The 22,977-nt window shown below is 46.6% G+C and overlaps 1 protein-coding gene across 4 annotated transcripts in view; it reads left to right on the top strand.

The window, feature by feature from the left end:
• GPATCH2 (G-patch domain containing 2) overlaps window positions 1-22,977 on the top strand; it is a 291,695-nt gene that overhangs the window by 203,572 nt on the left and 65,146 nt on the right. For 3 of the 4 annotated variants that reach the window (XM_063919113.1, XM_063919114.1, XM_063919116.1), the window contains exon 7: window positions 21,015-21,054. In XM_063919113.1, the coding sequence (XP_063775183.1) occupies window positions 21,015-21,054 (40 nt within the window). Of the gene's footprint in view, window positions 1-21,014; window positions 21,055-21,993; window positions 22,225-22,977 lie in introns of those variants that run through there. The other variant, XM_063919115.1, reaches the window with a different exon arrangement.

Here is a 22,977-nt window from a genome sequence, read left to right as displayed (position 1 = left end):
GGTAGCACCACCTCAAGGGTTAGGTTACACTATGAACCCATACATGCAGCTCCCTTCCTATGGTTTGGTTCCAGTAGCCTCTACAAGTGACCAAGGGACAGGTAAGACTAAGACAGATGCGTCTATGTGGCAGACTACACAAGATGATACAACAGATGATGATGATGATACAGTATATCCAAATACTCCGTATGATGATCAGTCGCAGAGTTTTAATTCAGAGGATGTAGCTGAACTTATTGATGCTGTGAAGGCTGTTCTCTCTGTGGAAGTAAGACAGTGTTAAAATCTAAAGCACCTGTGTTTAAACGAACAAAATCAGTTAAAACTGAATTCCCAGCATCAAATGAGCTGACGGAAATGATGGATGAGTCTTGGGCAACGCCCAGTAAAAAGTATAAGATTCCGAAAAGATGGAATTCTTATTATCCATTTCCAGCTGCGGATTGTTCAAAAAGAGAAGTTCCTCCAAAAGTAGATGCACATGTTCTGCGACTTGTGCATAAATCTGCTTTACCACTGTCATCTACCTCGCTAAATGATGTCACAGACAGAAGGGTAGATAGCTTCTTGAAAAATATATTTTCTCTAGTAGGAGCAGTGGTAAGACCTGCTATGGCTTCGGCCTGGGTAGCAAAGGCAATGGGCGAATGGATAGAGGAACTAGAGAATGACATCTCTTCTCCTAATAGGGAGCAAGAGTATCATTTAAGCCGTTTAAGACAATCTGCCCAATACTTGGAAGAAGCAGCAATTGATGTAGGTACAGTTGCTTCTAAAGCTTCAGCCTTGACAATAGCCGTTCGCAGAGCATTTTGGCTACGTACCTGGAAAGCAGATGCGGAATCCAAGAAAGAATTGGAAGCATTGCCTTTCGTTGGTAATATATTGTTTGGGAAACCATTATCTGATATCCTAGAATCAGAGGCTGAATCAAAGAAGGTCAGATTTCCGGCTACTTATAACCCTAAGTCTAAGGGTTCAAAGTTTTGCTCATTTCGTTGGCAAAGCGAAAGCTAAAGAGGAGTCTAAGCAACCCCAGTTCAAAACCAGGGGTAGGAAGCAGTGGGCTAGCAAAAAGCCAGCTTCCAAGCCTGAACAGAAATCCTCAGCCTGAAGAGACGGGCCTCCGCCTGGAGGATTCCAGGGTTGGGGGCCGACTCCTTCATTTTGCACACATATGGCAACAGTCAACAACAGATGCTTGGGTGCAGAAGGTGGTATCTCAGGGGTATGGGTTCCCATTCAGGAGGCAGCCTCCTCAAAGATTTTTTTGCACCAGCCCCTCCCGTATAGTGTCGATGGCCAATGACCTGCAAGAAGCAGTCCAAAAATGACTGCAGTCAGGTGTGATTGTCCCAGTACCGCCATCACAGAGGGGACAGGGGTTTTACTCCAATCTATTTCTGATCCAGAAGCTAAATGGGTCATTTCGACCAATTCTCAATCTGAAAATATTGAACAAATACATTTGGATCCCAAAGTTCCACATGGAGACGTTACGCTCCATAATGTTGGCTATGGAACTGGAAGATTACATGGTATCACTGGATGTACGGGATGCTTACCTACATGTGCCTATAGCACTGTCTCATCAGTGTTACCTCAGGTTTGCCATCCTCCAGGAACATTTTCAATTCCAAGCTTTGGCCTTCGGGCTAGCAACAGCACCTAGGGTGTTTACCAAGATAATGGTGATTATGGCAGCTTGTCTGCGCAAACGGGGGATAAGAATATTCCCATACCTCGACGACCTGTTAATCCTAGCACATTAGCAGACAAACAATTTGGAAGCTGCTCAATCATACCTGGAGGTAATTATATATCAGGTGCTGGAAGGGGGAGGGGTCACAGACAAACAACAAACAAAGAGGAAGGGGGGTGCAAATCCCCACCCCCAAATTCCCTTCCGCACACTGAAAATTACCTGTAACCATCCCTGAATCTATCTGGTAATAAAATTCAGAGAATTCGTCACAAATGTTTGCAAACACATGTTTAGCTGCTGGCCCCTTCACGGCTTCTCTGATACAGCAGTCCTAACTCTACTTGATAGCAGTGCCCACATAGGGCCATGTAATTTGTCACAGTACATGGACATCGCAGGATTTACTTTTGAGCCATCTTCTACAGACAATAGTTTGTTTACAGAGACACGGGTGGCTCATAAATTGGGAAAAGTCGTCTCTGAATCCGTCACAGCGGATGGTTCATTTGGGGGCCATACTGGATTCAAACCTACAGGAAGTTCTCTTACCAGAGAAAAAGATAGTCAAGGTGCAGGTCATGGCTCAGGAAGCGTTGCAAGCCCAGACAGTGTCAGTCCATGCAGCAATGCGACTGTTGGGTCTGATGGTATCAACCTTCGACATGGTGGAATATGCGCAATTCCACTCCAGACCATTGCAGCACCTTATTCTGACCAAATGGAATGGAAATCATCAGACGATAAAAAAGCAGATGATAAAGTTTCCAGTAAACGTAAAAAGGTCTCTAGCGTGGTGGCTACAGACAGACCATTTAAACAAGGGGAGACCCTTTTGGATAAAAGAGTGGCAAGTCCTGACAACAGATGCCAGCCTGCAAGGCTGGGGTACGGTACTCGGAAGCCTATGGTTCCAGGGAAAATGGACCGCAAGGGAAAGTCGCCTGCCGATAAATCTGTTGGAAATAAGGGCCATATATATGGCTCTAGTTCAGGCAAAGGACAGTCTGCAAGGAAGACCGGTCCAGATCCGCTCAGACAATGCGACAGCAGTAGCGTACCTAAATCATCAAGGAGGAACTCACAGCAAAAGATTGATGGAGGAAGTAGCCCCCATTCTAAGATGGGCAGAACTCCATCTTCCAGCATTGTCAGCAGTGTTTGTCCCAGGTGTACTGAACTGGGAAGCTGATTTTTTTCAGTCGACACACCATTCAGGAAACCGAATGGGCATTACACCCAGAAGTGTTTCAGACACTAGTGAACAGATGGGGTCTACCAGAGATAGACCTCATGGCGTCTCGTCTAAACAACAAAGTTCCGAGGTACGGATCGAGAACAAAGGATCCCGGAGCGGTCCTTGTAGACGCACTGTCAGTAGAATGGAAATTTCATCTGGCGTATCTGTTCTCTCCAATATCTCTGTTACCCAGCGTAGTGAGAAAAATAAAGCAAGCAAAGGGAGCAATAATTCTAATAGCTCCAGCTTGGCCAAGAAGGCATTGGTACACAGATCTGCTGAGAATGTCCGTGGAAGCACAGATAATGCTCCCTCAACGTCCAGATCTGCTAATGCAGGGTCCTTGTTGTCACAGTCATCTGGATCGTCTGTCTTTGACGGCGTGGCTGTTGAAACCTCTATCTTAGAAGCTAGACGATTTTCAAAACAAGTAATCCCAACTATGCTCAGAGCAAGAAAGCCTTCTTCAGCTCGTGTGTATCATAGAATATGGCAAGCCTATATTCATTGGGGTACTGAAAAAAGTTTGAATCCAAGATCTTTCTAAGTATCCAGGATTTTGGATTTCCTTCAAGCAGGTTTGGATAAAGGTTTGAAGGTAGCTTCCTTGAGAGTTCAAGTATCAGCGTTAACTGTATGGTTTCAGCGAAAGAGTGCTGATTTACAGGATGTACGTACTTTCTTTCAGGGAGTTGTACATATTCAACCTCCATTTGTTCCTCCTGCAGCTCCCTGGGATTTGAATTTAGTTCTTAAAGTCCTTCAGGGACCTCCGTTCGAACCACTTAAGAGAGCAGATCTTAAATGGTTAACGGCTAAAGTACTTTTTCTACTGGCAATGGCGTCAGCCAGAAGAGTGTCAGATTTAGGAGCGTTATCGTGTAAGTCTCCTTTCCTAAAAATTTTTCAAGACAGAGCAGTTCTCAGAACTAGATCTGGTTATCTTCCGAAGGTGGTTTAAAAGTTTCACCTGAATGTAGAGATTGTAGTCCCAGCTTTTCAGGTATCGGGACTATCTGCGGGAGAAGCGTCTCTGGACGTAGTTCGAGCTTTAAGAATCTACATAGATCGTACTAGTGCCATCAGGAAAACAGATTCTCTCTTCATCCTCTACGGATTTCATAGAAGAGGATGGCCTGCTAGTAAACAGACGCTCGCAAGATGGCTCCGAATGGTAATATCAGAAGCTTATTCTCATGCAGATCTCCCTACTCCGGCTAACGTCTCTGCTCACTCTACACGTAAGGTAGGTCCTTCATGGGCAGCACAACAGGGTGCTTCAGCAGAACAAATTTGTAAGGCAGCCACATGGTCTTCCATAAACACATTCATTAGACATTATGCCTTGGATACTTTTGCCTCTCATGACGCAGACTTCGGGCGAAAGGTCCTCCTGTGTAATCAGGTGCGTCCCCACCACTAAAATTGGCTTTGGGAATCACAATGTTATCCTGTGGACCCAGCCAGAGAAAGACGTTATGGTAAGAACTTACCGTTGATAACGCGATTTCTCTTATGTCCACAGGTATCCAAAGGGATCCCACCCTGACGCACCTGATTTGAGGATCTTGACAATCACTAAACATCTTTCCTCTTGTATGGAAGGGTGTGCATGTGTGTTCTTATCGCCTAAATAGGTTTCTACCTGATGCTCCTGCCTAAATCGCTGTGGAAAGAACTGATTTGACTGAGTCAGTGGGCGGGACTATATGGGGAGGCCCCGATGCATCCTGGGAGGCCAGAAAGCTCATGACCGTGTTGGTGCCATTTCCGCTGTCGCTCAACTATATCCCAATGTTATCCTGTGGATACCTGTGGACATAAGAGAAATCACGTTATCAACGGTAAGTTCTTACCATAACGTCTATATATATATATATATATATATATATACATATATACATATATGTGTGTGTATATATATATAAAATATATACACACACACACACTCTCTATGTGTGTGTGTGTGTGTTGTTTTATATATGCATGTATATTCACCCAAGGGTTCTCATGGAGCTACACTCTGAACTAGCAAGACCACTATTTTTAATCTTCAATGATTCACTTACATTTACACTTTCAAGCTTCTCACACTCACTTACAAATCCCTCATCCACTCCTCTCCCATCTACATCTCTGACCTTATCTCCCTTTACACTCGCACCCATCCTCTTCCCTCTGCTAATACACGCCGACTCTCCTGCCTACGGATTACCTCCTCCCACTCCTACCTCCATGATTTCTCACGTGCTGCTCCATTTCTCTGTAATTCCCTACCTCTCCCCCTCAGACTCTCCCCCTCTCTACAAAACTTCAAACGGGCACTCAAGACCCACTTTTTCACCAAACCCAGCCGTCTCTTATCTTAAGCCTCTGTTCCACACTCTCTATGTACCCCATCTGTGTCACCCCTGTCTGTCTGCCCCCTTTAGAATGTAAGCTCTCACGAGCAGGACCCTCTTCCCTCATGTAATTATCCTTTTTCTTACTTTAATAATCTTCAACTGCACAAAATCCAGCAATCCTCTGCCACCTCATACTTATTCCAGTGTAATCTGCTGATGTAACTATGTCTATATACCCTGTACTTGTCCTATATTGTCGTCAACTGTAAGTTGCTGTTTTCCTGTTTTGATTATTTATTTATATACTCTGTAATTGGGCGCTGCGGAACCCTTGTGGCGCCATATAAATAAAAGATAATAATAATACATCAGACATGGTTCCCAAAGACTGGGCTATAGCGGAAGTAGTGTCGATTTTCAAAAAAGGAAGTAAAGCTGAACCAGGCAATTATAGACCAGTTAGTCTTATATCTATAGTGGGGAAAGTACTAGAAAGCATTCTAAGGGATAGTATACAGAAGTTCCTTAATGCCAAAAAGGTTGTTATTAGGAACCAACATGGATTTGTGAAGGATAGATCATGTCAAACAAACTTACTAGACTTTTACGAAACGGTAAGTGCGAACCTAGATCAGGTAAAGAGGTGGATGTAATCTTATTAGACTTTGCTAAAGCTTTCAACACAATACTGCACGTAAGACTTAACTATAAGTTACAAGAACTGGGGCTAGGGAGCACAATATGTACTTAAGTTAGTAACTGGTTAGATAATAGGGGAGCAGTGCATTGTGGTAAATGGAACTTTCTCATACGTCCTAGAGGATGCTGGGGATGCTTCAAGAACCATGGGGTATAGACTGGATCCGCAGGAGACATGGGCACTTTAAGACTTTAAAAGGGGTGTGAACTCGCTCCTCCCTCTATGCCCCTCCTCCAGACTCCAGTTAGATTCTGTACCCAGTGAGACTGGATGCACACTGAGGAGCTCTCCAGAGTTTCTCAGAAAAGACTTTGTTAGGTTTATTATTTTCAGGGAGACCTGCTGGCTACATGCTCCCTGCATCGTGGGACTGAGGGGAGAGAAGCAGACCTACTTCTGTGAGTTAAAGGCTCTGCTTCTTAGGCTACTGGACACCATTAGCTCCAGAGGGTCCGATTGCTTGGTACGCCTAGCTGCTCGTTCCCGGAGCTGCGCCGTCACCCCCCTTGCAGAGCCAGAAGATAGAAGCCGGGTGAGTATTAGAAGATCAGAAGACTTCAGTGACGGCAGAAGACGGCTTGTGAGGTACCGCGCCCTGGGCAGCATTAATCCTCATTTTAGCCACTGGCAAAAATAAGAATTTACTTAACGATAATTCTATTTCTCGTAGTCCGTAGTGGATGCTGGGAACTCCGTAAGGACCATGGGGAATAGCGGCTCCGCAGGAGACTGGGCACATCTAAAGAAAGCTTTAGGACTATCTGGTGTGCACTGGCTCCTCCCCCTATGACCCTCCTCCAAGCCTCAGTTAGGATACTGTGCCCGGACGAGCGTACACAATAAGGAAGGATTTTGAATCCCGGGTAAGACTCATACCAGCCACACCAATCACACCGTACAACTTGTGATATGAAACCCAGTTAACAGCATGATAACAGAGGAGCCTCTGAATAGATGGCTCACAACAAGAACCCGATTAGTTAACAATAACTATGTACAAGTATTGCAGACAATCCGCACTTGGGATGGGCGCCCAGCATCCACTACGGACTACGAGAAATAGAATTATCGGTAAGTAAATTCTTATTTTCTCTGACGTCCTAGTGGATGCTGGGAACTCCGTAAGGACCATGGGGATTATACCAAAGCTCCCAAACGGGCGGGAGAGTGCGGATGACTCTGCAGCACCGAATGAGAGAACTCCAGGTCCTCCTCAGCCAGGGTATTAAATTCGTAGAATTTTGCAAACGTGTTTTGCCCCTGACCAAGTAGCTGCTCTGCAAAATTATAAAGCCGAGACCCCTCGGGCAGCCGCCCAAGATGAGCCCACCGTCCTTGTGGAATGGGCTTTTATTGATTTAGGCTGCGGTAATCCTACCGCAGAATGCGCCAGTTGAATAGTGCTACAAATCCAGCGCGCAATAGACTGCTTAGAAGCAGGAGCACCCAGCTTGTTGGGTGCCATCAGGATAAACAGCGAGTCAGTTTTCCTGACTCCAGCCGTCCTGGAAAAATAAAATTTTCAGGGCCCTGACTACGTCCAGCAACTTGGAATCCTCCAAGTCCCCAGTAGCCGCAGGCACCACAATAGGTTGGTTCAAGTGAAAACCTGAGACCACCTTCGGGAGAAACTGAGGACGAGTCCTCAACTCTGCCCTATCCATACAGAAAATCAGATAAGGCCTTTTACATGACAAAGCCGCCAATTCTGACACACGCCTGGCCAAGGCCAAGGCCAACAGCATGACCACTTTCCACGCGAGATACTTTAGCTCCATGGTTTTAAGTGGCTCAACCAATGCGACTTTAGGAAATCCAACACCACGTTGAGATCCAAAAAGTGCCACAGGAGGCACAAAAGGAGGCTGAATATGTAGTACTCCTTTAACCAAAGTCTGAACTTCAGGCAGTGAAGCCAGTTCTTTCTGGAAGAAAATCGACAGAGCCGAAATCTGGACCTTGATGGACCCCAATTTGAGGCCCAAACGTCACCCCTGCTTGCAGGAAGTGCAGGAATCGACATAGTTGAAATTCCTCCGTCGGGGCCTTCATGGCCTCCCACCAAGCAACAAATTTTCGCCAAACGCTGCGATAATGTCTTGCGGTGACATCCTTCCTGGCTATGATCAGGGTAGGGATGACTTCCTTCGGAATACCCTTTTCCTTTAGGATCTGGTGTTCTACCGCCATGCCGTCAAACGCAGCCGCGGTAAGTCTTGGAACAGACAGGGTCCCTGCTGCAGCAGGTCTTGTCTGAGCGGCAGAGGCCAAGGGTCCTCTGCCAGCATCTCTTGAAGTTCCGGGTACCAAGCTGTTCATGGCCAATCCGGAACCCCGAGTATGGTTTTCACTCCTCGCCTTCTTATTATTCTCAGTACCTTGGGTATGAGAGGTAGAGGAGGAGACACATAAACCGACTGGTACACCCACGGTGTCACTAGAGCGTCCCCAGCGATCGCCTGAGGGTCCCTTGACCTGGCGCAATATCTTTTCAACTTCTTGTTGAGGCGGGACGCCATCATGTCCACCCGTGGTCATTCCCAACGGTTTACCCGCATTTGGAAAACTTCTGGATGAAGTCCCCATTCTCCTGGGTGTAGGTCGCCCATCGGAGAATCCTTGTGGCTTCTGCCATCGCCATCCTGCTTCTTGTGCCGCCCTGTCTGTTTACATGGGCGACCGTCGTGATGTCGTCTGATTGGATCAGTACCGGCTGGTTCTGAAGCAGGGGCCTTGCTTGGCTTAGGGCATTGTAAATGGCCCTTAGCTGCAGAATATTTATGTGAAGCGAAATCTCCTTGGAAATTTCTTCCCTGTGTGACTGCACCCCAGCCCCGAAGGCTGGCATCCGTTGTCACCAGGACCCAGTCCTGTATTCCGAATCTGCGGCCCTCTAGTAGATGAGCCCTCTGCAGCCACCACAGCAGCGACACCCTGTTTCTTGCTGACAGGGTTATCCGCTGTTTTATCTGTACATGGGACCCGGACCATTAGTCCCACAGGTCCCACTGGAACGTCCTTGCGTGGAGTCTTCCGAATGGAATTATGCTTTGTACGAAGCTACCATTTTTCCCAGGACTCGTGTGCATTGATGTACCGACACCTGTCCTGGTTTTAGGATGTCTCTGACTAGAGATGACAACTCCTCGGCTTTTTCCACTGGAAGAAACACTCTTTTCTGGTCTGCGTTCAGAAACATTCCCAGGAACAGAAGACGTATCGTCGGGACCAGCTGTGACTTTGGAATATTGAGAATCCAGTCGTGCTGTTGTAGCACTTCCCGAGAGAGTGCTACCCCCACTACCAGCTGTTCTTTGGACCTCGCCTTTATCAGGAGATCGTCCAAGTACGGGATAATAAAAACTTCCTTCTTGCGAAGGAGTATCATCACTTCGGCCATTACCTAGGTAAAGACCTTCGGTGCCGTGGACAACTCCAACGGCCGCGTCTGGAACTGATAGTGACAGTCCTGTACCACATATCTGAGGTACTCCTGGTGAGGGGGGTAAATGGGGACATGCAGGTACGCATCCTTGATGTCCAGGGAGACCCTGTAATCCCCCTCGTCCAGGCTCGTAATAACCGCCCTGAGCGATTCCATCTTGAACTTGAATCTTCTGATATAAAAGTTCAAGTATTTTAATTTCAAGATGGGTCTCACCGAACCGTTGCGGTACCACAACCACTGTGGAATAGTAACCCCTTCCTTGCTGAAGGAGGGGCACCTTGACAATCACTTGTTGTGATTATAGTGTTGAATATCCACCAACACCGTCTCCCTGGCAGAGGGAGGTGCCGGTAAGGCAGATTTTAGGAAACGGCGGGGGGAAGAACGTCTCGAACTCCAGCCTGTACCCCTGAGATACTACTTGAAGGACCCAGGGATCCATGTGAGAGAGCCCACTGTCCGCTGAAATATCTGAGACGGGCCCCCACCGTACCCGGGTCCGCCTGAGCAGCCCCAGCACCATGCTGTGGACCTACCGGACGCAGGGAGAACTTCTGCTCTTGGGAACTAGCTGTGTGTTGCAGCTTTTTTCCTCTACCTTTGCCTCTCGGCAGAAAGGATGAGCCTCTAGCCCTCTTGCTTTTCTGGGGCCGAAAGGACTGTACTTGATGATACGGTGCTTTCTTTTGTTGTGGGGTAGCCTGTGGCAAAAAAATTAATTTCCCAGCAGTAGCTGTGGAAACGAGGTCTGAAAAACTATCCCCAAACAGTTTTACCCCCTTATAGGGCAACTTCCATGTGCCGATTCGAGTCGGCATCGCCTGACCATTGCCAAGTCCATAACCCCCGTCTGGCGGCAATGGACCTAGCGCTTATTTTTGATGCCAGCCGGCAAATATCCCTCTGTGCATCACGCATGTATAAGACCACGTCTTTTATATGCTCTATTTTCAGCAAAATATTGTCCCTATCCATAGTTATTTTCCGACAGGGAATCTGACCACGCAGCGGGAGCACTGCACATCCATGCCGAAGCAACGGCTGGTCGCAATATAATGCCCTAGTGTGTGACCATATCTTATAGGGTAACCTCCTGCTTTCTATCAGCAGGTTCCTTCAGGGCGGCCGTACCCGGAGACGGTAGTGCCACCTTTTCTGATAAGCGTGTAAGCGCTGTATCTACCCTATGGGGTGTTTCCCCGCGTGACCTATCCTCTGGCGGGAAAGGGTACGCTGCCAATAACCGTTGTAGAAATTATCAATTTCTTACCGGGGGAAGACCACTCTTCCTCACACACCTCATTTAATTTCTCAGATGCAGGAAAAACTACTAATAGTTTTCTCTCACCAAACACAATACCCTTTTATGTGGTACCTGGGGTATAATCATAAATGTGTAATACATTTTTCATTGTCTCAATCCTGTAACGGGTGGACCTATTTGGAGGGTACACCAGTCTCATCGATGTCGACACGGGAGTCAGTATCCGTGTCGACATCTGTGTCTGTTATCTGAGGTAGCGGGCGATTTTAGAGCCCCCCATGACATTTGAGACGCTGGAACAGGCACAAGCTGAGTAGCCGGCTGTTCCGTGTCGTTGACCTTTTATGTAAGGAGTTGACACTTTCACGTAATCCTTCCATAAGTTCAACCACACCGGTGTCGACCCCGCAGGGGGTGACAACATATTTACAGGCATTCGCTCCGCCTCCACCTCATTATCCTCCACATACCTGTCGACACAGCCGTACCGACACACAGCACACACACAGGGAATGCTCTGATAGAGGACAGGACCCCACAAAGCCCTTTGGGGAGACAGAGGGAGAGTATGCCAGCACACACCAGGGCGCTATATATCACAGGGATAGCACCTATAAAAAAGTGTTTTCCCTTATAGCTGCATATATATTGTATACTGCGCCTAAATTGTGCCCCCCCCCCTCTCTTTTTAACCCTTTCTGTAGTGTATTAACTGCAGGGGAGAGCCAGGGAGCTTCCCTCCAACGGAGCTGTGAGGTAAAAATGGCGCCAGTGTGCTGAAGGAGATAGCTCCGCCCCTTTTTCGCGGACTTTTCTCCCGCATTTTTATGGAATCTGGCAGGGGTTAATATACATCCATATAGCCCTGGGGGTTATATGTGATGTATTTTTGCCAGCCAAGGTGTTTATATTGCTGCTCAGGGCGCCCCCCAGCGCCCTGCACCCTCAGTGACCGGAGTGTGTGGTGTGCATGAGGAGCAATGGCGCACAGCTGCAGTGCTGTGCGCTACCTTGGTGAAGACTGATGTCTTCTGCCGCCGATTTTCCGGACCTCTTCTTGCTTCTGGCTCTGTAAGGGGGCCGGCGGCGCGGCTCTGGGACCGGTCTCCGAGGCTGGGCCTGTGTTCGGTCCCTCTGGAGCTAATGGTGTCCAGTAGCCTAAGAAGCCCAAGCTGGCTGCAAGCAGGCAGGTTCGCTTCTTCTCCCCTTAGTCCCTCGATGCAGTGAGCCTGTTGCCAGCAGGTCTCACTGAAAATAAAAAACCTAAACTAACTTTTTCTAAGAAGCTCAGGAGAGCCCCCTAGATTGCACCCTGCTCGGTCGGGCACAAAAATCTAACTAACTGAGGCTTGGAGGAGGGTCATAGGGGGAGGAGCCAGTGCACACCAGATAGTCCTAAAGCTTTCTTTAGATGTGCCCAGTCTCCTGCGGAGCCGCTATTCCCCATGGTCCTTACGGAGTTCCCAGCATCCACTAGGACGTCAGAGAAAGTGTATAACGTGCTGGGCACTGATTACAGACCCCCGTTAGTATAATAAATATGAAAATAAGCAGGACTGAAGCGCGCCATGACGGGGGCGTGGCTTAGCCACCACAGCTCTGACCAGCGCCGCCATCTCTTCACAGAAGCTGCAGAGACGCTGAGCCTGGCCTCCCACACTACAGTACAAGTAACAGGGTGCAAAACGAGGGGGGGGGAACAAGAGTTTTGGTGCTAATTATTGTAATGTAAAAGCGCTAGCAGGTCTGGGCAGTTTTTACTCGCTTCAGAACCGGGTCAGGCGCTGGATAGAACTCCCTCTGTGTTTCTCTAACAGGCTTAATTGTGGGTTTGTCTCCTATAGCCCCAGTGTGGTTGAGGGTGTCGGTATGTGTGTGTCGACATGTCTGAGGCTGAGTGCTCTCCTCAGGAGGAGGCTGGAGTGGGAACAGAAAAGGCTGGGGGAGTGACCGTGTCGGCACCACCGACGGCTGATTGGGTAAATATGTTGAGTGTTTTGAATGCTAATGTGGCTCGGTTGACGAAGAGATTGGATAAATCTGAGTCTAAAAGCCAGACATGGAGAAAATCCATGGAAGAGGCATTGGGGTAAATTTACTAAGATGGTAGTTCTATTTCAGATGGGATGTTGCCCATAGCAACCAATCAGATTTCTAGAAGGTGCTAGATAAGGGAGAAGTAGGATCTGATTGGTTGCCATGGGCAACATCCCATCTGAAATAGAACTCCCATCTTAGTAAATTTACCCCATTGTCACAAGCTCAGACCCCTTCGGGGTCACAGAAACGTGCATTTGCCCAGTTAACAGATACCGACACGGACTCTGATTCCAGTGTCGACTATAGTGATGCCAGGTTAAATCCTAAACTGGCTAAGAGCATTCAGTACATGATTGTGGCAATAAAAGAAGTGTTGCATATAACAGAGGACCCGGCTGTTCCTGATACTAGGGTCTGTATGTATAAAGGCTTGGGAAAATCCTGACGAGAAGGCACAGGTTCCCAAAAGAATTCCAGTGGCATATCCGTTTCCCTTTGGGGACAGGGAAAAGTGGGAGTCAACCCCCACGGTGGATAAAGCTCTATCGCGTCTATCCAAGAAGGTGGCGCTTCCGTCTCCTGACACGGCAGCCCTAAAGGATCCTGCGGATCGTAAGCAGGAAAATACACTGAAATCCATTTATGTCACTACGGGTGCGCTACTCAGGCCTGCAGTTGCTTCGGCATGGGTGATTAGCGCTATTGAAAAGTGGGCAGATAACTTGTCATCTGAGGTAGATACCCTGGACAGGGATAGCGTGCTTTTGACTCTGGGTCATATCAAGGACGCTGCAGCATATTTAATAGAAGCTGTAAGGGATATTGGCCTTTTGGGATCAAGGGCCAATGCCATGGCAGTCTCAGCAAGGAGAGCATTGTGGATTCATCAATGGAATGCTGATGCTGACTCTAAGAAGGCTATGGAGTCTCTGCCGTATAAAGGTGGTGTCTTGTTTGGTGACGGCCTCACTGACCTGGTATCTACGGCTACCGCGGGTAAGTCGTCATTTTTGCCTTATGTTCCTGCACAACAGAAGAAAACTGCCCACTATCAGATGCAGTCCTTTCGGCCCAATAAATTCAAAAAAGGACGAGGGTCCTCCTTCCTTGTTGCGAGAGGAAGAGGACGGGGAAAGAGGTCACAGGCTGTGGCAAGTTCCCAAGAGCAGAAGTCCTCTCCGGCTTCTACCAAATCCACAGCATGACGCTGGGGCTCCTCTGCGGGAGTCCGCACCGGTGGGGGCACGTCTCAAACTCTTCAGTCAGGTCTGGATACACTCGGCCCTGGATCCTTGGATATTAGAAATAGTAACCCAAGGGTACAAGTTAGAGTTTCAAGACATGCCCCCTCACCGATTTTTCAAATCGGCCTTGCCAGCTTCTCTTCCAGAAAGAGAGGTAGTATGCGCGGCAATACTAAAGCTGTGTCACGGTACCCCCGTCACAACGGGGGGAGGGTTTTTATTCGAGTCTGTTTGTGGTCCCGAAGCCGGATGGCTCAGTCAAGCCGATTCTGAACCTAAAATCCCTCAATTTCTTTCTGAAAAAGTTCAAATTCAAAATGGAATCTCTCCGAGCAGTGATCTCCAGTCTGGAGGAGGGGGATTTTATAGTGTCGGTCGACATAAAGGATGCTTACTTACACGTTCCCATATATCCTCCACATCAGGCATACCTGAGGTTTGCTGTTCAGGATTGTCATTACCAATTTCAGACATGCCGTTTGGTCTGTCCACGGCTCTGAGGATTTTCACCAAAGTAATGGCGGAAATGATGGTTCTCCTGCGCAAGCAGGGAATTTCGATTATCCCGTACTGGACGATCTCCTCATAAAGGCGAGATCCAAGGAGCAATTGCTGAAGAATGTTGCGCTCTCACTGACGATTCTGCAACAACATGGTTGGCTCCTAAACTTGCCAAAATCACAGTTGGTTCCGATGACACGGCTGTCGTTTCTGGGTATGATTTTGGATACAGGATTACAGAGTTTTTTTCTTCCAGTGGAAAAGGCTCTGGAAATACAGAACATGGTAAAACAAATTCTGAAACCGCCAAAAGTGTCAGTTCTTCAATGCACTCGGTGGCTAGGGTAGATGGTGGCGGCCTACGAGGCCATTCCATATGGCAGGTTCCATGCCAGGGTGTTTCAGTAGGACCTGTTGGACAAGTGGTCCGGGTCTCACCTGGACATGCACCGGAAAATAATCCTATCCTCCAGGACCAGGATCTCCCTTCTGTGGTGGCTGCACAGTTTTCACCTTCTGGAGGGACGCAGGTTCGGGATTCAGGATTGGATCCTGGTGACCACAGATGCAAGTCTCCTAGGCTGGGGAGCAGTCACACAGGGGAGAAGCTTTCAGGGAAAATGGTCAAGCCAGGAAGCTTGTCTGCACATAAACATTCTGGAATTAAGGGCCATCTACAACGGCATTCTGCAAGCTGAAACATCTTCTTCGCAGTCTGCCCATCTTGATTCAGTCAGACAACATTACAGCAGTGGCGTACATAAACCGCCAGGGCGGAACAAGAAGCAGAGCGACGATGGCCGAGGCCACGAAAGTTCTTCGCTGGGCGGAGAGACATGCAAGCACACTGTCAGCAGTCTTCATTCCAGGAGTGGACAACTGGGAAGCAGACTTCCTCAGCAGACACGATCTCCATCCGGTAGAGTGGGGTCTTCATCAAGAGGTCGTTGCAGAAGTGACAAGTCGTTGGGGAATTCCTCAAATAGACATGATGGCGTCCCGCCTCAACAAGAAACTTCAGAGATATTGTTCCAGGTCGAGGGACCCTCAAGCAATAGCGGTGGACGCCCTAGTGACACCGTGGGTGTTTCCGTCAGTCTATATGTTCCCTCCACTTCCACTCATTCCGAAGGTGATAAAGATTATAATATGATATTAACAAGGGTTCAGGCGATACTCATTGTTCCAGACTGGCCAAAGAGGGCATGGTATCCAGATCTTCCGGAGTTGCTCATAGAAGATCCCTGGCCTCTTCCTCTAAGGGAGGACCTGTTACAACAAGGTCCATGCGTGTATCAAGACTTACCGTGGCTGCGTTTGACGGCATGGTGGTTGAACGCCAAATCCTAGCCCGAAAGGGTATTCCCAGTGAAGTCATTCCCACACTACTTCAGGCTAGAAAAGCGGTAACGGCGAAACATTACCACCATATTTGGAGAAAATATGTGTCTTGGGGTGAATCCAAGAAGGCTCCTACGGAAGAATTTCAGCTGGGGCGTTTACTCCATTTTTTGCAAGCAGGTGTGGATGCGGGCCTAAAGTTAGGCTTCATTAAAGTACAAACTTCGGCCTTATCAATCTTCTTTCAGAAAGAATTGGCCTCCCTTCCAGAAGTTCAGACCTTCGTGAAAGGCGTACTACACATCCAACCTCCCTTTGTGCCCCCAGTGGCACCATGGGATCTGAATGTGGTGTTGCAGTTCCTGCAATCTCATTGGTTTGAACCTTTGCGTAAGGTTGAGTTAAAATTCCTTGCTTGGAAAGTAGTCATGTTGTTGGCCTTGGCATCCGCAAGGCGGGTATCTGAATTTGCGGCTTTGTCTCACAAAAGCCCCTTTTTAATCTTCCATGCTGATAGAGCGGAGTTGAGAACTCGTCAGCAATTTCTGACAAAAGTGGTTTCATCGTTTCACGTAAACCAGCCTATTGTGGTGCCAGTGGCTACTGACGCCTTGGCGGAATCTAAGTCTCTCGATGTAGTCAGAGCTTTAAAAATCTATGTCGCCAGAATGGCTCAAATTAGGAAAACAGAGGCTCTGTTTGTCCTGTGGGCTCCCAACAAGATTGGGGCTCCTGCTTCCAAGCAGACTATTGCACGCTGGATCTGTAATACGATTCAGCAGGCTCATTCTATGGCAGGATTGCCATTACCGAAATCGGTGAAAGCCCATTCTACCAGAAAGGTGGGTTCATCCTGGGCGGCTGCTGGAGGGGTCTCGGCATTACAGCTTTGCTGAGCTGCTACTTGGTCGGGTTCAAACACCTTTGCGAAGTTTTACACGTTTGATACCCTGACTGAGGAGGACCTCTTGTTTGGTCAGTCGGTGCTGCAGAGTCATCTGCACTCTCCCGCCCGTTCTAGAGCTTTGGTATAAACCCCATGGTTCTTGAAGCATCCCCAGCATCCTCTAGGACTTAAGAGAAAATAGGATTTTAATACCTACCGGTAAATCCTTTTCTCTTAGTCCGTAGAGGATGCTGGGCGCCCGTCCCAATGCGGGTTGTATCTGCAGTTTGGTTTGGTTACACTCATGTTGAGTTAAGTACAGTCAGTCTGTGGCTGATGTTAGTCATGCCGTGGCATGCGTTGTTGTTAAATGCCATGTTGTACGGCGTGTTTGCGGTGTGAGCTGGTATGTATCTCACCTTAATTTAAAAAAAACTTACATAAAAATTAAATAAATCCTTTTCCTCTAAATGTCCGTCTCCCTGGGCACAGTTCCTATAACTGGAGTCTGGAGGAGGGGCATAGAGGGAGGAGCCAGTTCACACCCCTTTTAAAGACTTAAAGTGCCCATGTCTCCTGCGGATCCCGTCTATACCCCATGGTTCTTGAAGCATCCCCAGCATCCTCTACGGACTAAGAGAAAAGGATTTACCGGTAGGTATTAAAATCCTATTTTTTCATATTGGACTGAAGTTCTAATGGGCCCTACAGACTGGGCGACCCGCTGCCGAGCTGCCCGACCGCCGATACGCAGACGGGCGAACCGGCGGCGGGGGGGGGAGTGAAGTTTCTTCACGTCACCCGCCTCCATAGCAGTGCATGCAAATATGGACAAGATCGTCCATATTGGCCTGCATGCACAAGCGACGGAGCAACAATGGTGAACGAGCGTGGGGCCGCGCTTCGTTCATCGTTGCTGCCTTCACACTGGACGATATGAATGAGTTCTCGTTCATTAATGAACGAGAACGTTCATATAATTTAGTTCTATCGGCCAGTGTGTAGGGCCCTTAAGTGGTGTGCCACAAGGGTCTGTACTCGGACCACTATTGTTCAACATTTTCATTAATGACCTAACAGAAGGTCTAGAGAGCATGGTGTCAATTTTTGCAGACGATACCAAACTATGTAAGGTTATAAATGCGGAGGGGGATGCTGAGTCTCTTCAGAACGACTTAGTTAAACTAGAAAAATGGGCAGCAAAATGGAGAATGAGATTCAACACAGACAAGTGTAAGGTAATGCACTGTGGTAGCAAGAACAAAATTACACCTACATACTAAATAGGGTAATATTAGGGGATTCTGTACTGGAAAAAGATTTAGGTGTTCATATAGATAGCAAACTTAGCAGTAGTACTCAATGTAGGATCGCAGCAAAGAAGGATAATAAGGTATTAGCATGCATAAAACGGGGAATTGATGCAAGGGACGAGAGTGTTATACTCCCATTATATAAATCACTGGTGAGACCACATCTTGAATACTGTGTACAGTTTTGGGCACCTTACTACAAAAAGGATATCCTGGAGTTAGAAAAGGTTGAGAGCCTGGCGACCAAACTAATTAAGGTGATGGCGACGCTGGAATACGAGTAAAGGCTTGCTAGGCATGTTTACACTGGAAAAGAGGAGACTAAGAGGGGACATGATCAACATTTACAAATATACAAGGGGACAATATACAGATCTTGCGGGGGATCTTCTTTTGGTAAGATCAACACAGAAGACATTTGGACACTCACGTAGGTTATAGGAGAGGAGATTCCGTACACAGAGGCGAAAAGGTTGTTTTCACAGTAAGGACAATAGGAGTTTGGAATTCCCTGCCTGAGAGAGTAGTAATGGCGGACTCTGTCAGTACTTTTAAGAATGGGTTAGATACATTCCTAATGGATAAGGATATACAGGGCATCAGGCACTATAGTTATAATAAAATGAGAGAAAAAAACACAACGCAACGGCCGACTTTATCAACAGATAAAATTAGTCCTGAAAATAATACAGAGTAGGAGAACACAAACGGGTTGAACTCGATGGACAAATTGTCTTTTTTTCAACCTCAGAATCTATGTAACTATATACTGTATGTGTGTGTGTGTATATATATATATATATATATATATATGTGTGTGTGTATATATATATATATATATATATATGTGTGTGTATATATATATATATATATAACACATATAGTGCATATATATATGTGTGTGTGTGTGTGTGTGTGTGTGTGTGTGTGTGTGTGTGTGTATATATATATATATATATATATATATATATATTTGTCATATTGTTATCGGTCACTGTGTGTTGTTTTATGTAGGTGTGTATGTCTGTGTGTGTATGTGTTATTTGTCATATTGTTATCTGTTACTATGTGTTATTTTATGTAGGGGTGTGTGTGTGTGTGTGTGTGTGTGTGTGTGTATATATATATATATATATATATATATATATATATATATAATGTGTATATATACTGAGTAAACGTCTGGATTATGCAGATGGTTCCCCCATCTTATTGCTGCTGTCTGCGGTTCCCCCTCTGTACATTACGGGTCCTTGTTATCTGTACTTTATAATGCACGCTGCAAATCATTGCTCTAACCCATCAACAGTTTTCATATTCCGTAAGCAAATATTGTGTCAAGCTTACAATCATATAAGAGGTATCGATTGGCAAAAGTGGGTCAGTCGTGATTAATAAATCTGTTTTGAAATTTTTTTTTGTTTTATTGCCATATTGTTATCTGTCCTTTGGGACTGTGAATTTTATGCAAAAGGTCAGAGCACTTTACATCCCCTACACATATAGCCAGTTCAGTGGTTAAATGCAGCAGCAATTAATTATGCTGTGCGTTGGAATAAGATACGGTTGACTGGGGGAATAATGTGGATGTCAAACTTGGACTTTCACAAAGCATTTGACTAGGGTTGTGCGTCTGAGATTAATGACTAGCATCAATTCTCATGAACTTCCAGCTATAACAAAGAGCCTGCTTGGTAACTGGCCTCTGCAGAGGAGCTGGCTGTGCCACGGGGCTTACATGCAGCGTTTTCCTTGCACACAAAATACATTTACAGAAATTAACCCGTTTAGCTGTGTAAGTACCAACAGCAGCTTTCTAGGTCAGAACGCTCCTGATAGATGGGCTCTTATTGCAACAAATAGATCAAAGATAATAGCACTAAACAGGCTGCCACCCCAACTGCGTGGCTGTACTTTGTAATGAGCCTCCCTCCTTTATATAATCTATTATAAACACTCTGCCCGTCATTCTCCCGTGTGGGTATATACAGACATTCCAAATCTCAGCCAGGTAACCATCGTGCAGGCATCTAGCACCCTCGGCTCCTTCTAAGTGCCCTCCGGCTGCTGGGTTGTAGCAGTTGGCACTTACAGCCTGGCAGTACGATGCTGCGCCCTGCACCACATTCCTCTGTGCTGGAAGCTTCCTGACCAATAATGTGCTTCTGATACTTTACTGCGGTACTGACTACTGTGCTACGTGGCATCTATCGCATATTAAATGGTGCCCATTTGTTGCCCATGTGTCTGATGCCACAGCCTAGCCTAGTAACCTGCATTCCCCCTACGCCTTTAGGCACCAGTCGGGGGTGCCTCACCGTCCATGTTTTCATGTCTGCTTTGTGCGGTATTCTTGCTCTTTACAAGGCAGAGATAAAGTAGCGCGCAGGATTCTGCTTTTATATAATAGAGCCTGTCTTAAATGTGTCTTAAAGTATTAAAGAGCTATAATCTGTTCTGTTCTGAGGCCGAATGTTTTTACTTTATTACAAATTCAATACGTTACTGATCGAGACTGTGCTTTTACATGATTACAAATCCAATATATACTGCTACCAGGGGACAAGTGCTTCAATCTTACCTCCTTCCAGGCGCTCTTAAAATGTGGAAATTTTGTTAATCTTGAATAAAAGGGAAAAATATAACTGAAAGGATAAATACACCCCAATTATAGATTGTGTATGTGTTTATTTGTACAGGGGCATGTATTAGTAACAGTGGAAGCTGCCGTCTTGTCGCGCGTGTTGTACGCAGAAATTGCGCCACACGTCGCACTCTGTGAGACAGGACAGTAGGCGGAGTGTGATACGTGTTGGCCGCGGTGTCATAGATTATGATTCGGCCCCCACTGCGTGTACGCGGCACCATAAGCGAATGAGGAGACGATACAGTCACCGCGTGACCACTCTGTAACAATCTTTTACTCTGTGATGTTATTTGACCGTTGCTGTGGCGTTATACTTACTTTTTTTTTTTTTTTTTTTCAGCCATTGGTTTAGTCCTGCGGCCAGAAAAGATCACAGTCAGGTAAGTGGAGCAAAGCCGTACAGGAAATACTTACCTGTATAGGACAGAGTGTACCGATTTAAATCACATCATCTTTTTTTTTTTGGGGGGGGGGGATTCAAGGTGTTTAATGCATCAGTAAAATGGACTTTAATAATTGACATTTCTGGCAGTTGTGTTTTAAGAATTGTGTTTGTGTGTGTGTGTGTATGTATATGTGTGTGTGTGTGTGTGTGTGTGTGTGTGTATGTGTATATATATATATATATATATATATATATATATATATATACACATATACACTAAAGAAAAATATCCACATTCAAATACCCTTCTACCAACACTAGTCAAGTTCCAAGCAGAGCATCCCCGTTTAATGACCCCTTGTTTGACCGTAATGTTGTGTCACCAGTGGCGCCGATAGATTGGTGGAAAATGCCCATTGGTCAGAACCCGCAGCTGGTGATGACGGTATCATGGTGGCAGTAGAGCAATTGCCGACAGCTGCAGCGTCATCAGCTTCAGTAGGAAGAGTATTTTCCACATTTGGTGCAGTCAGAAGTGAGGAACCGCTGGGTACTGACAAAGCTGCAACACTTGTGAATCTCTTTAGGGCGTTCAGTGAACCCAGCGCGTCGGCGTATTCAGATGTACACATCGGGCAATTCCCAACTATTGTAACTTTTACCATCATTGCGGTTTCTCTCCTATTGCAGTTTGTGTGATGTGTGTAGTTTGCCGCAGCACGCCCTTATTCATGGTGACACTCTCAAGTCATTTAATTTAAATATATTAAAGTTACAGTATTTTAAAAGAACTTTGTATTATTGTTTACTTGGTTTATTTACTAGATTATTTTTATAAAAAATCATTTTTAAATTAAAAAAAAACAGTTTCAATTTAAAAAAAATCTGATTTTTATTTTAAAAAATGGTGATTTTTTTTCACACCCCGGTGTAGGAGGAGCTGTCTCATTTTGATGGACTCATCACATATAGAAACGCAGCAGGTAATGCGCAGGAGACCATGGCATGTCTTGCTGGGCTGAGGGGTAAATGTGTAGCGGCCATTAAACCCGATGTACAACCGTCAGTATTCCGGAGCCCAGGAGCAGCTGCTGCGTGGGATGTAGTAAACGTGTATACCAGACGCACCTTCCCTGTTAGCGGTTATTAGACGGCACGCTCCTGAACGCTGCCTGCAGCCATTATTGTGTCCTGGCCGAGCACCGTCTATCACCGGCTCCCCGGATCCTGCGGGCAGGCGTGTCTGCTTGGCTGATGACGACCTGGATGAAAGAGGTGAGCGGAGCAGCCAGACTCCCCTGGACTAACCCCATACGTGGCCAAATTCCTCCCAGGTTTGCCTGTTGGACACGTGTTCCAGTGACGGCATCACGTGTGTATCCATCTTTAAAAAAACGGGACCTATCAACTAAACTTCTCCATATACAATATATCAAAGGGAAAGTGTTGAAATGTCTATAAGACAGATTGCAACCTGCACGCGAATACTTATTCCACATATGTGCGCGGTCACATTACAGCAGAAGCGCAGACACGGCGAGCGTTGCTCTCTCTGGTTAATGCTCCTGATCACGCTAAGAGCAAACGCGCATCAAGGCGACCGTAGCGTACTGTAATTACCCCGTTACATGGAGGGGTGTATAAATAGCCGGTGGCTGCATTTGACACGTAGAACTTTTGCGCAGTGTAGGAACCTCAGGACGCCCCTGAGCTTGGTCTTTCTGTGCACTGCAGGGTGGTGGATGTACAGAAAGCTCTGCTCTGTTATATACAATGGCGGCAGGGGCCTCATCACCGCTGTATGTGTCACCTCTACCAGTAATCACGCAGCATGTACGTTGTGACACACACTGAGCAGGAGAGGGGAGAGAGTCAGTGTCCAGCACCCAGTGTGTTACAGAGCTGTGTGTCCTTCATA

The sequence above is a fragment of the Pseudophryne corroboree genome, chromosome 4 (genome assembly GCF_028390025.1).
Source record: "Pseudophryne corroboree isolate aPseCor3 chromosome 4, aPseCor3.hap2, whole genome shotgun sequence".
Lineage (NCBI taxonomy): Eukaryota > Metazoa > Chordata > Amphibia > Anura > Myobatrachidae > Pseudophryne > Pseudophryne corroboree.
This window is presented reverse-complemented; position numbering and strand designations above follow the sequence as displayed.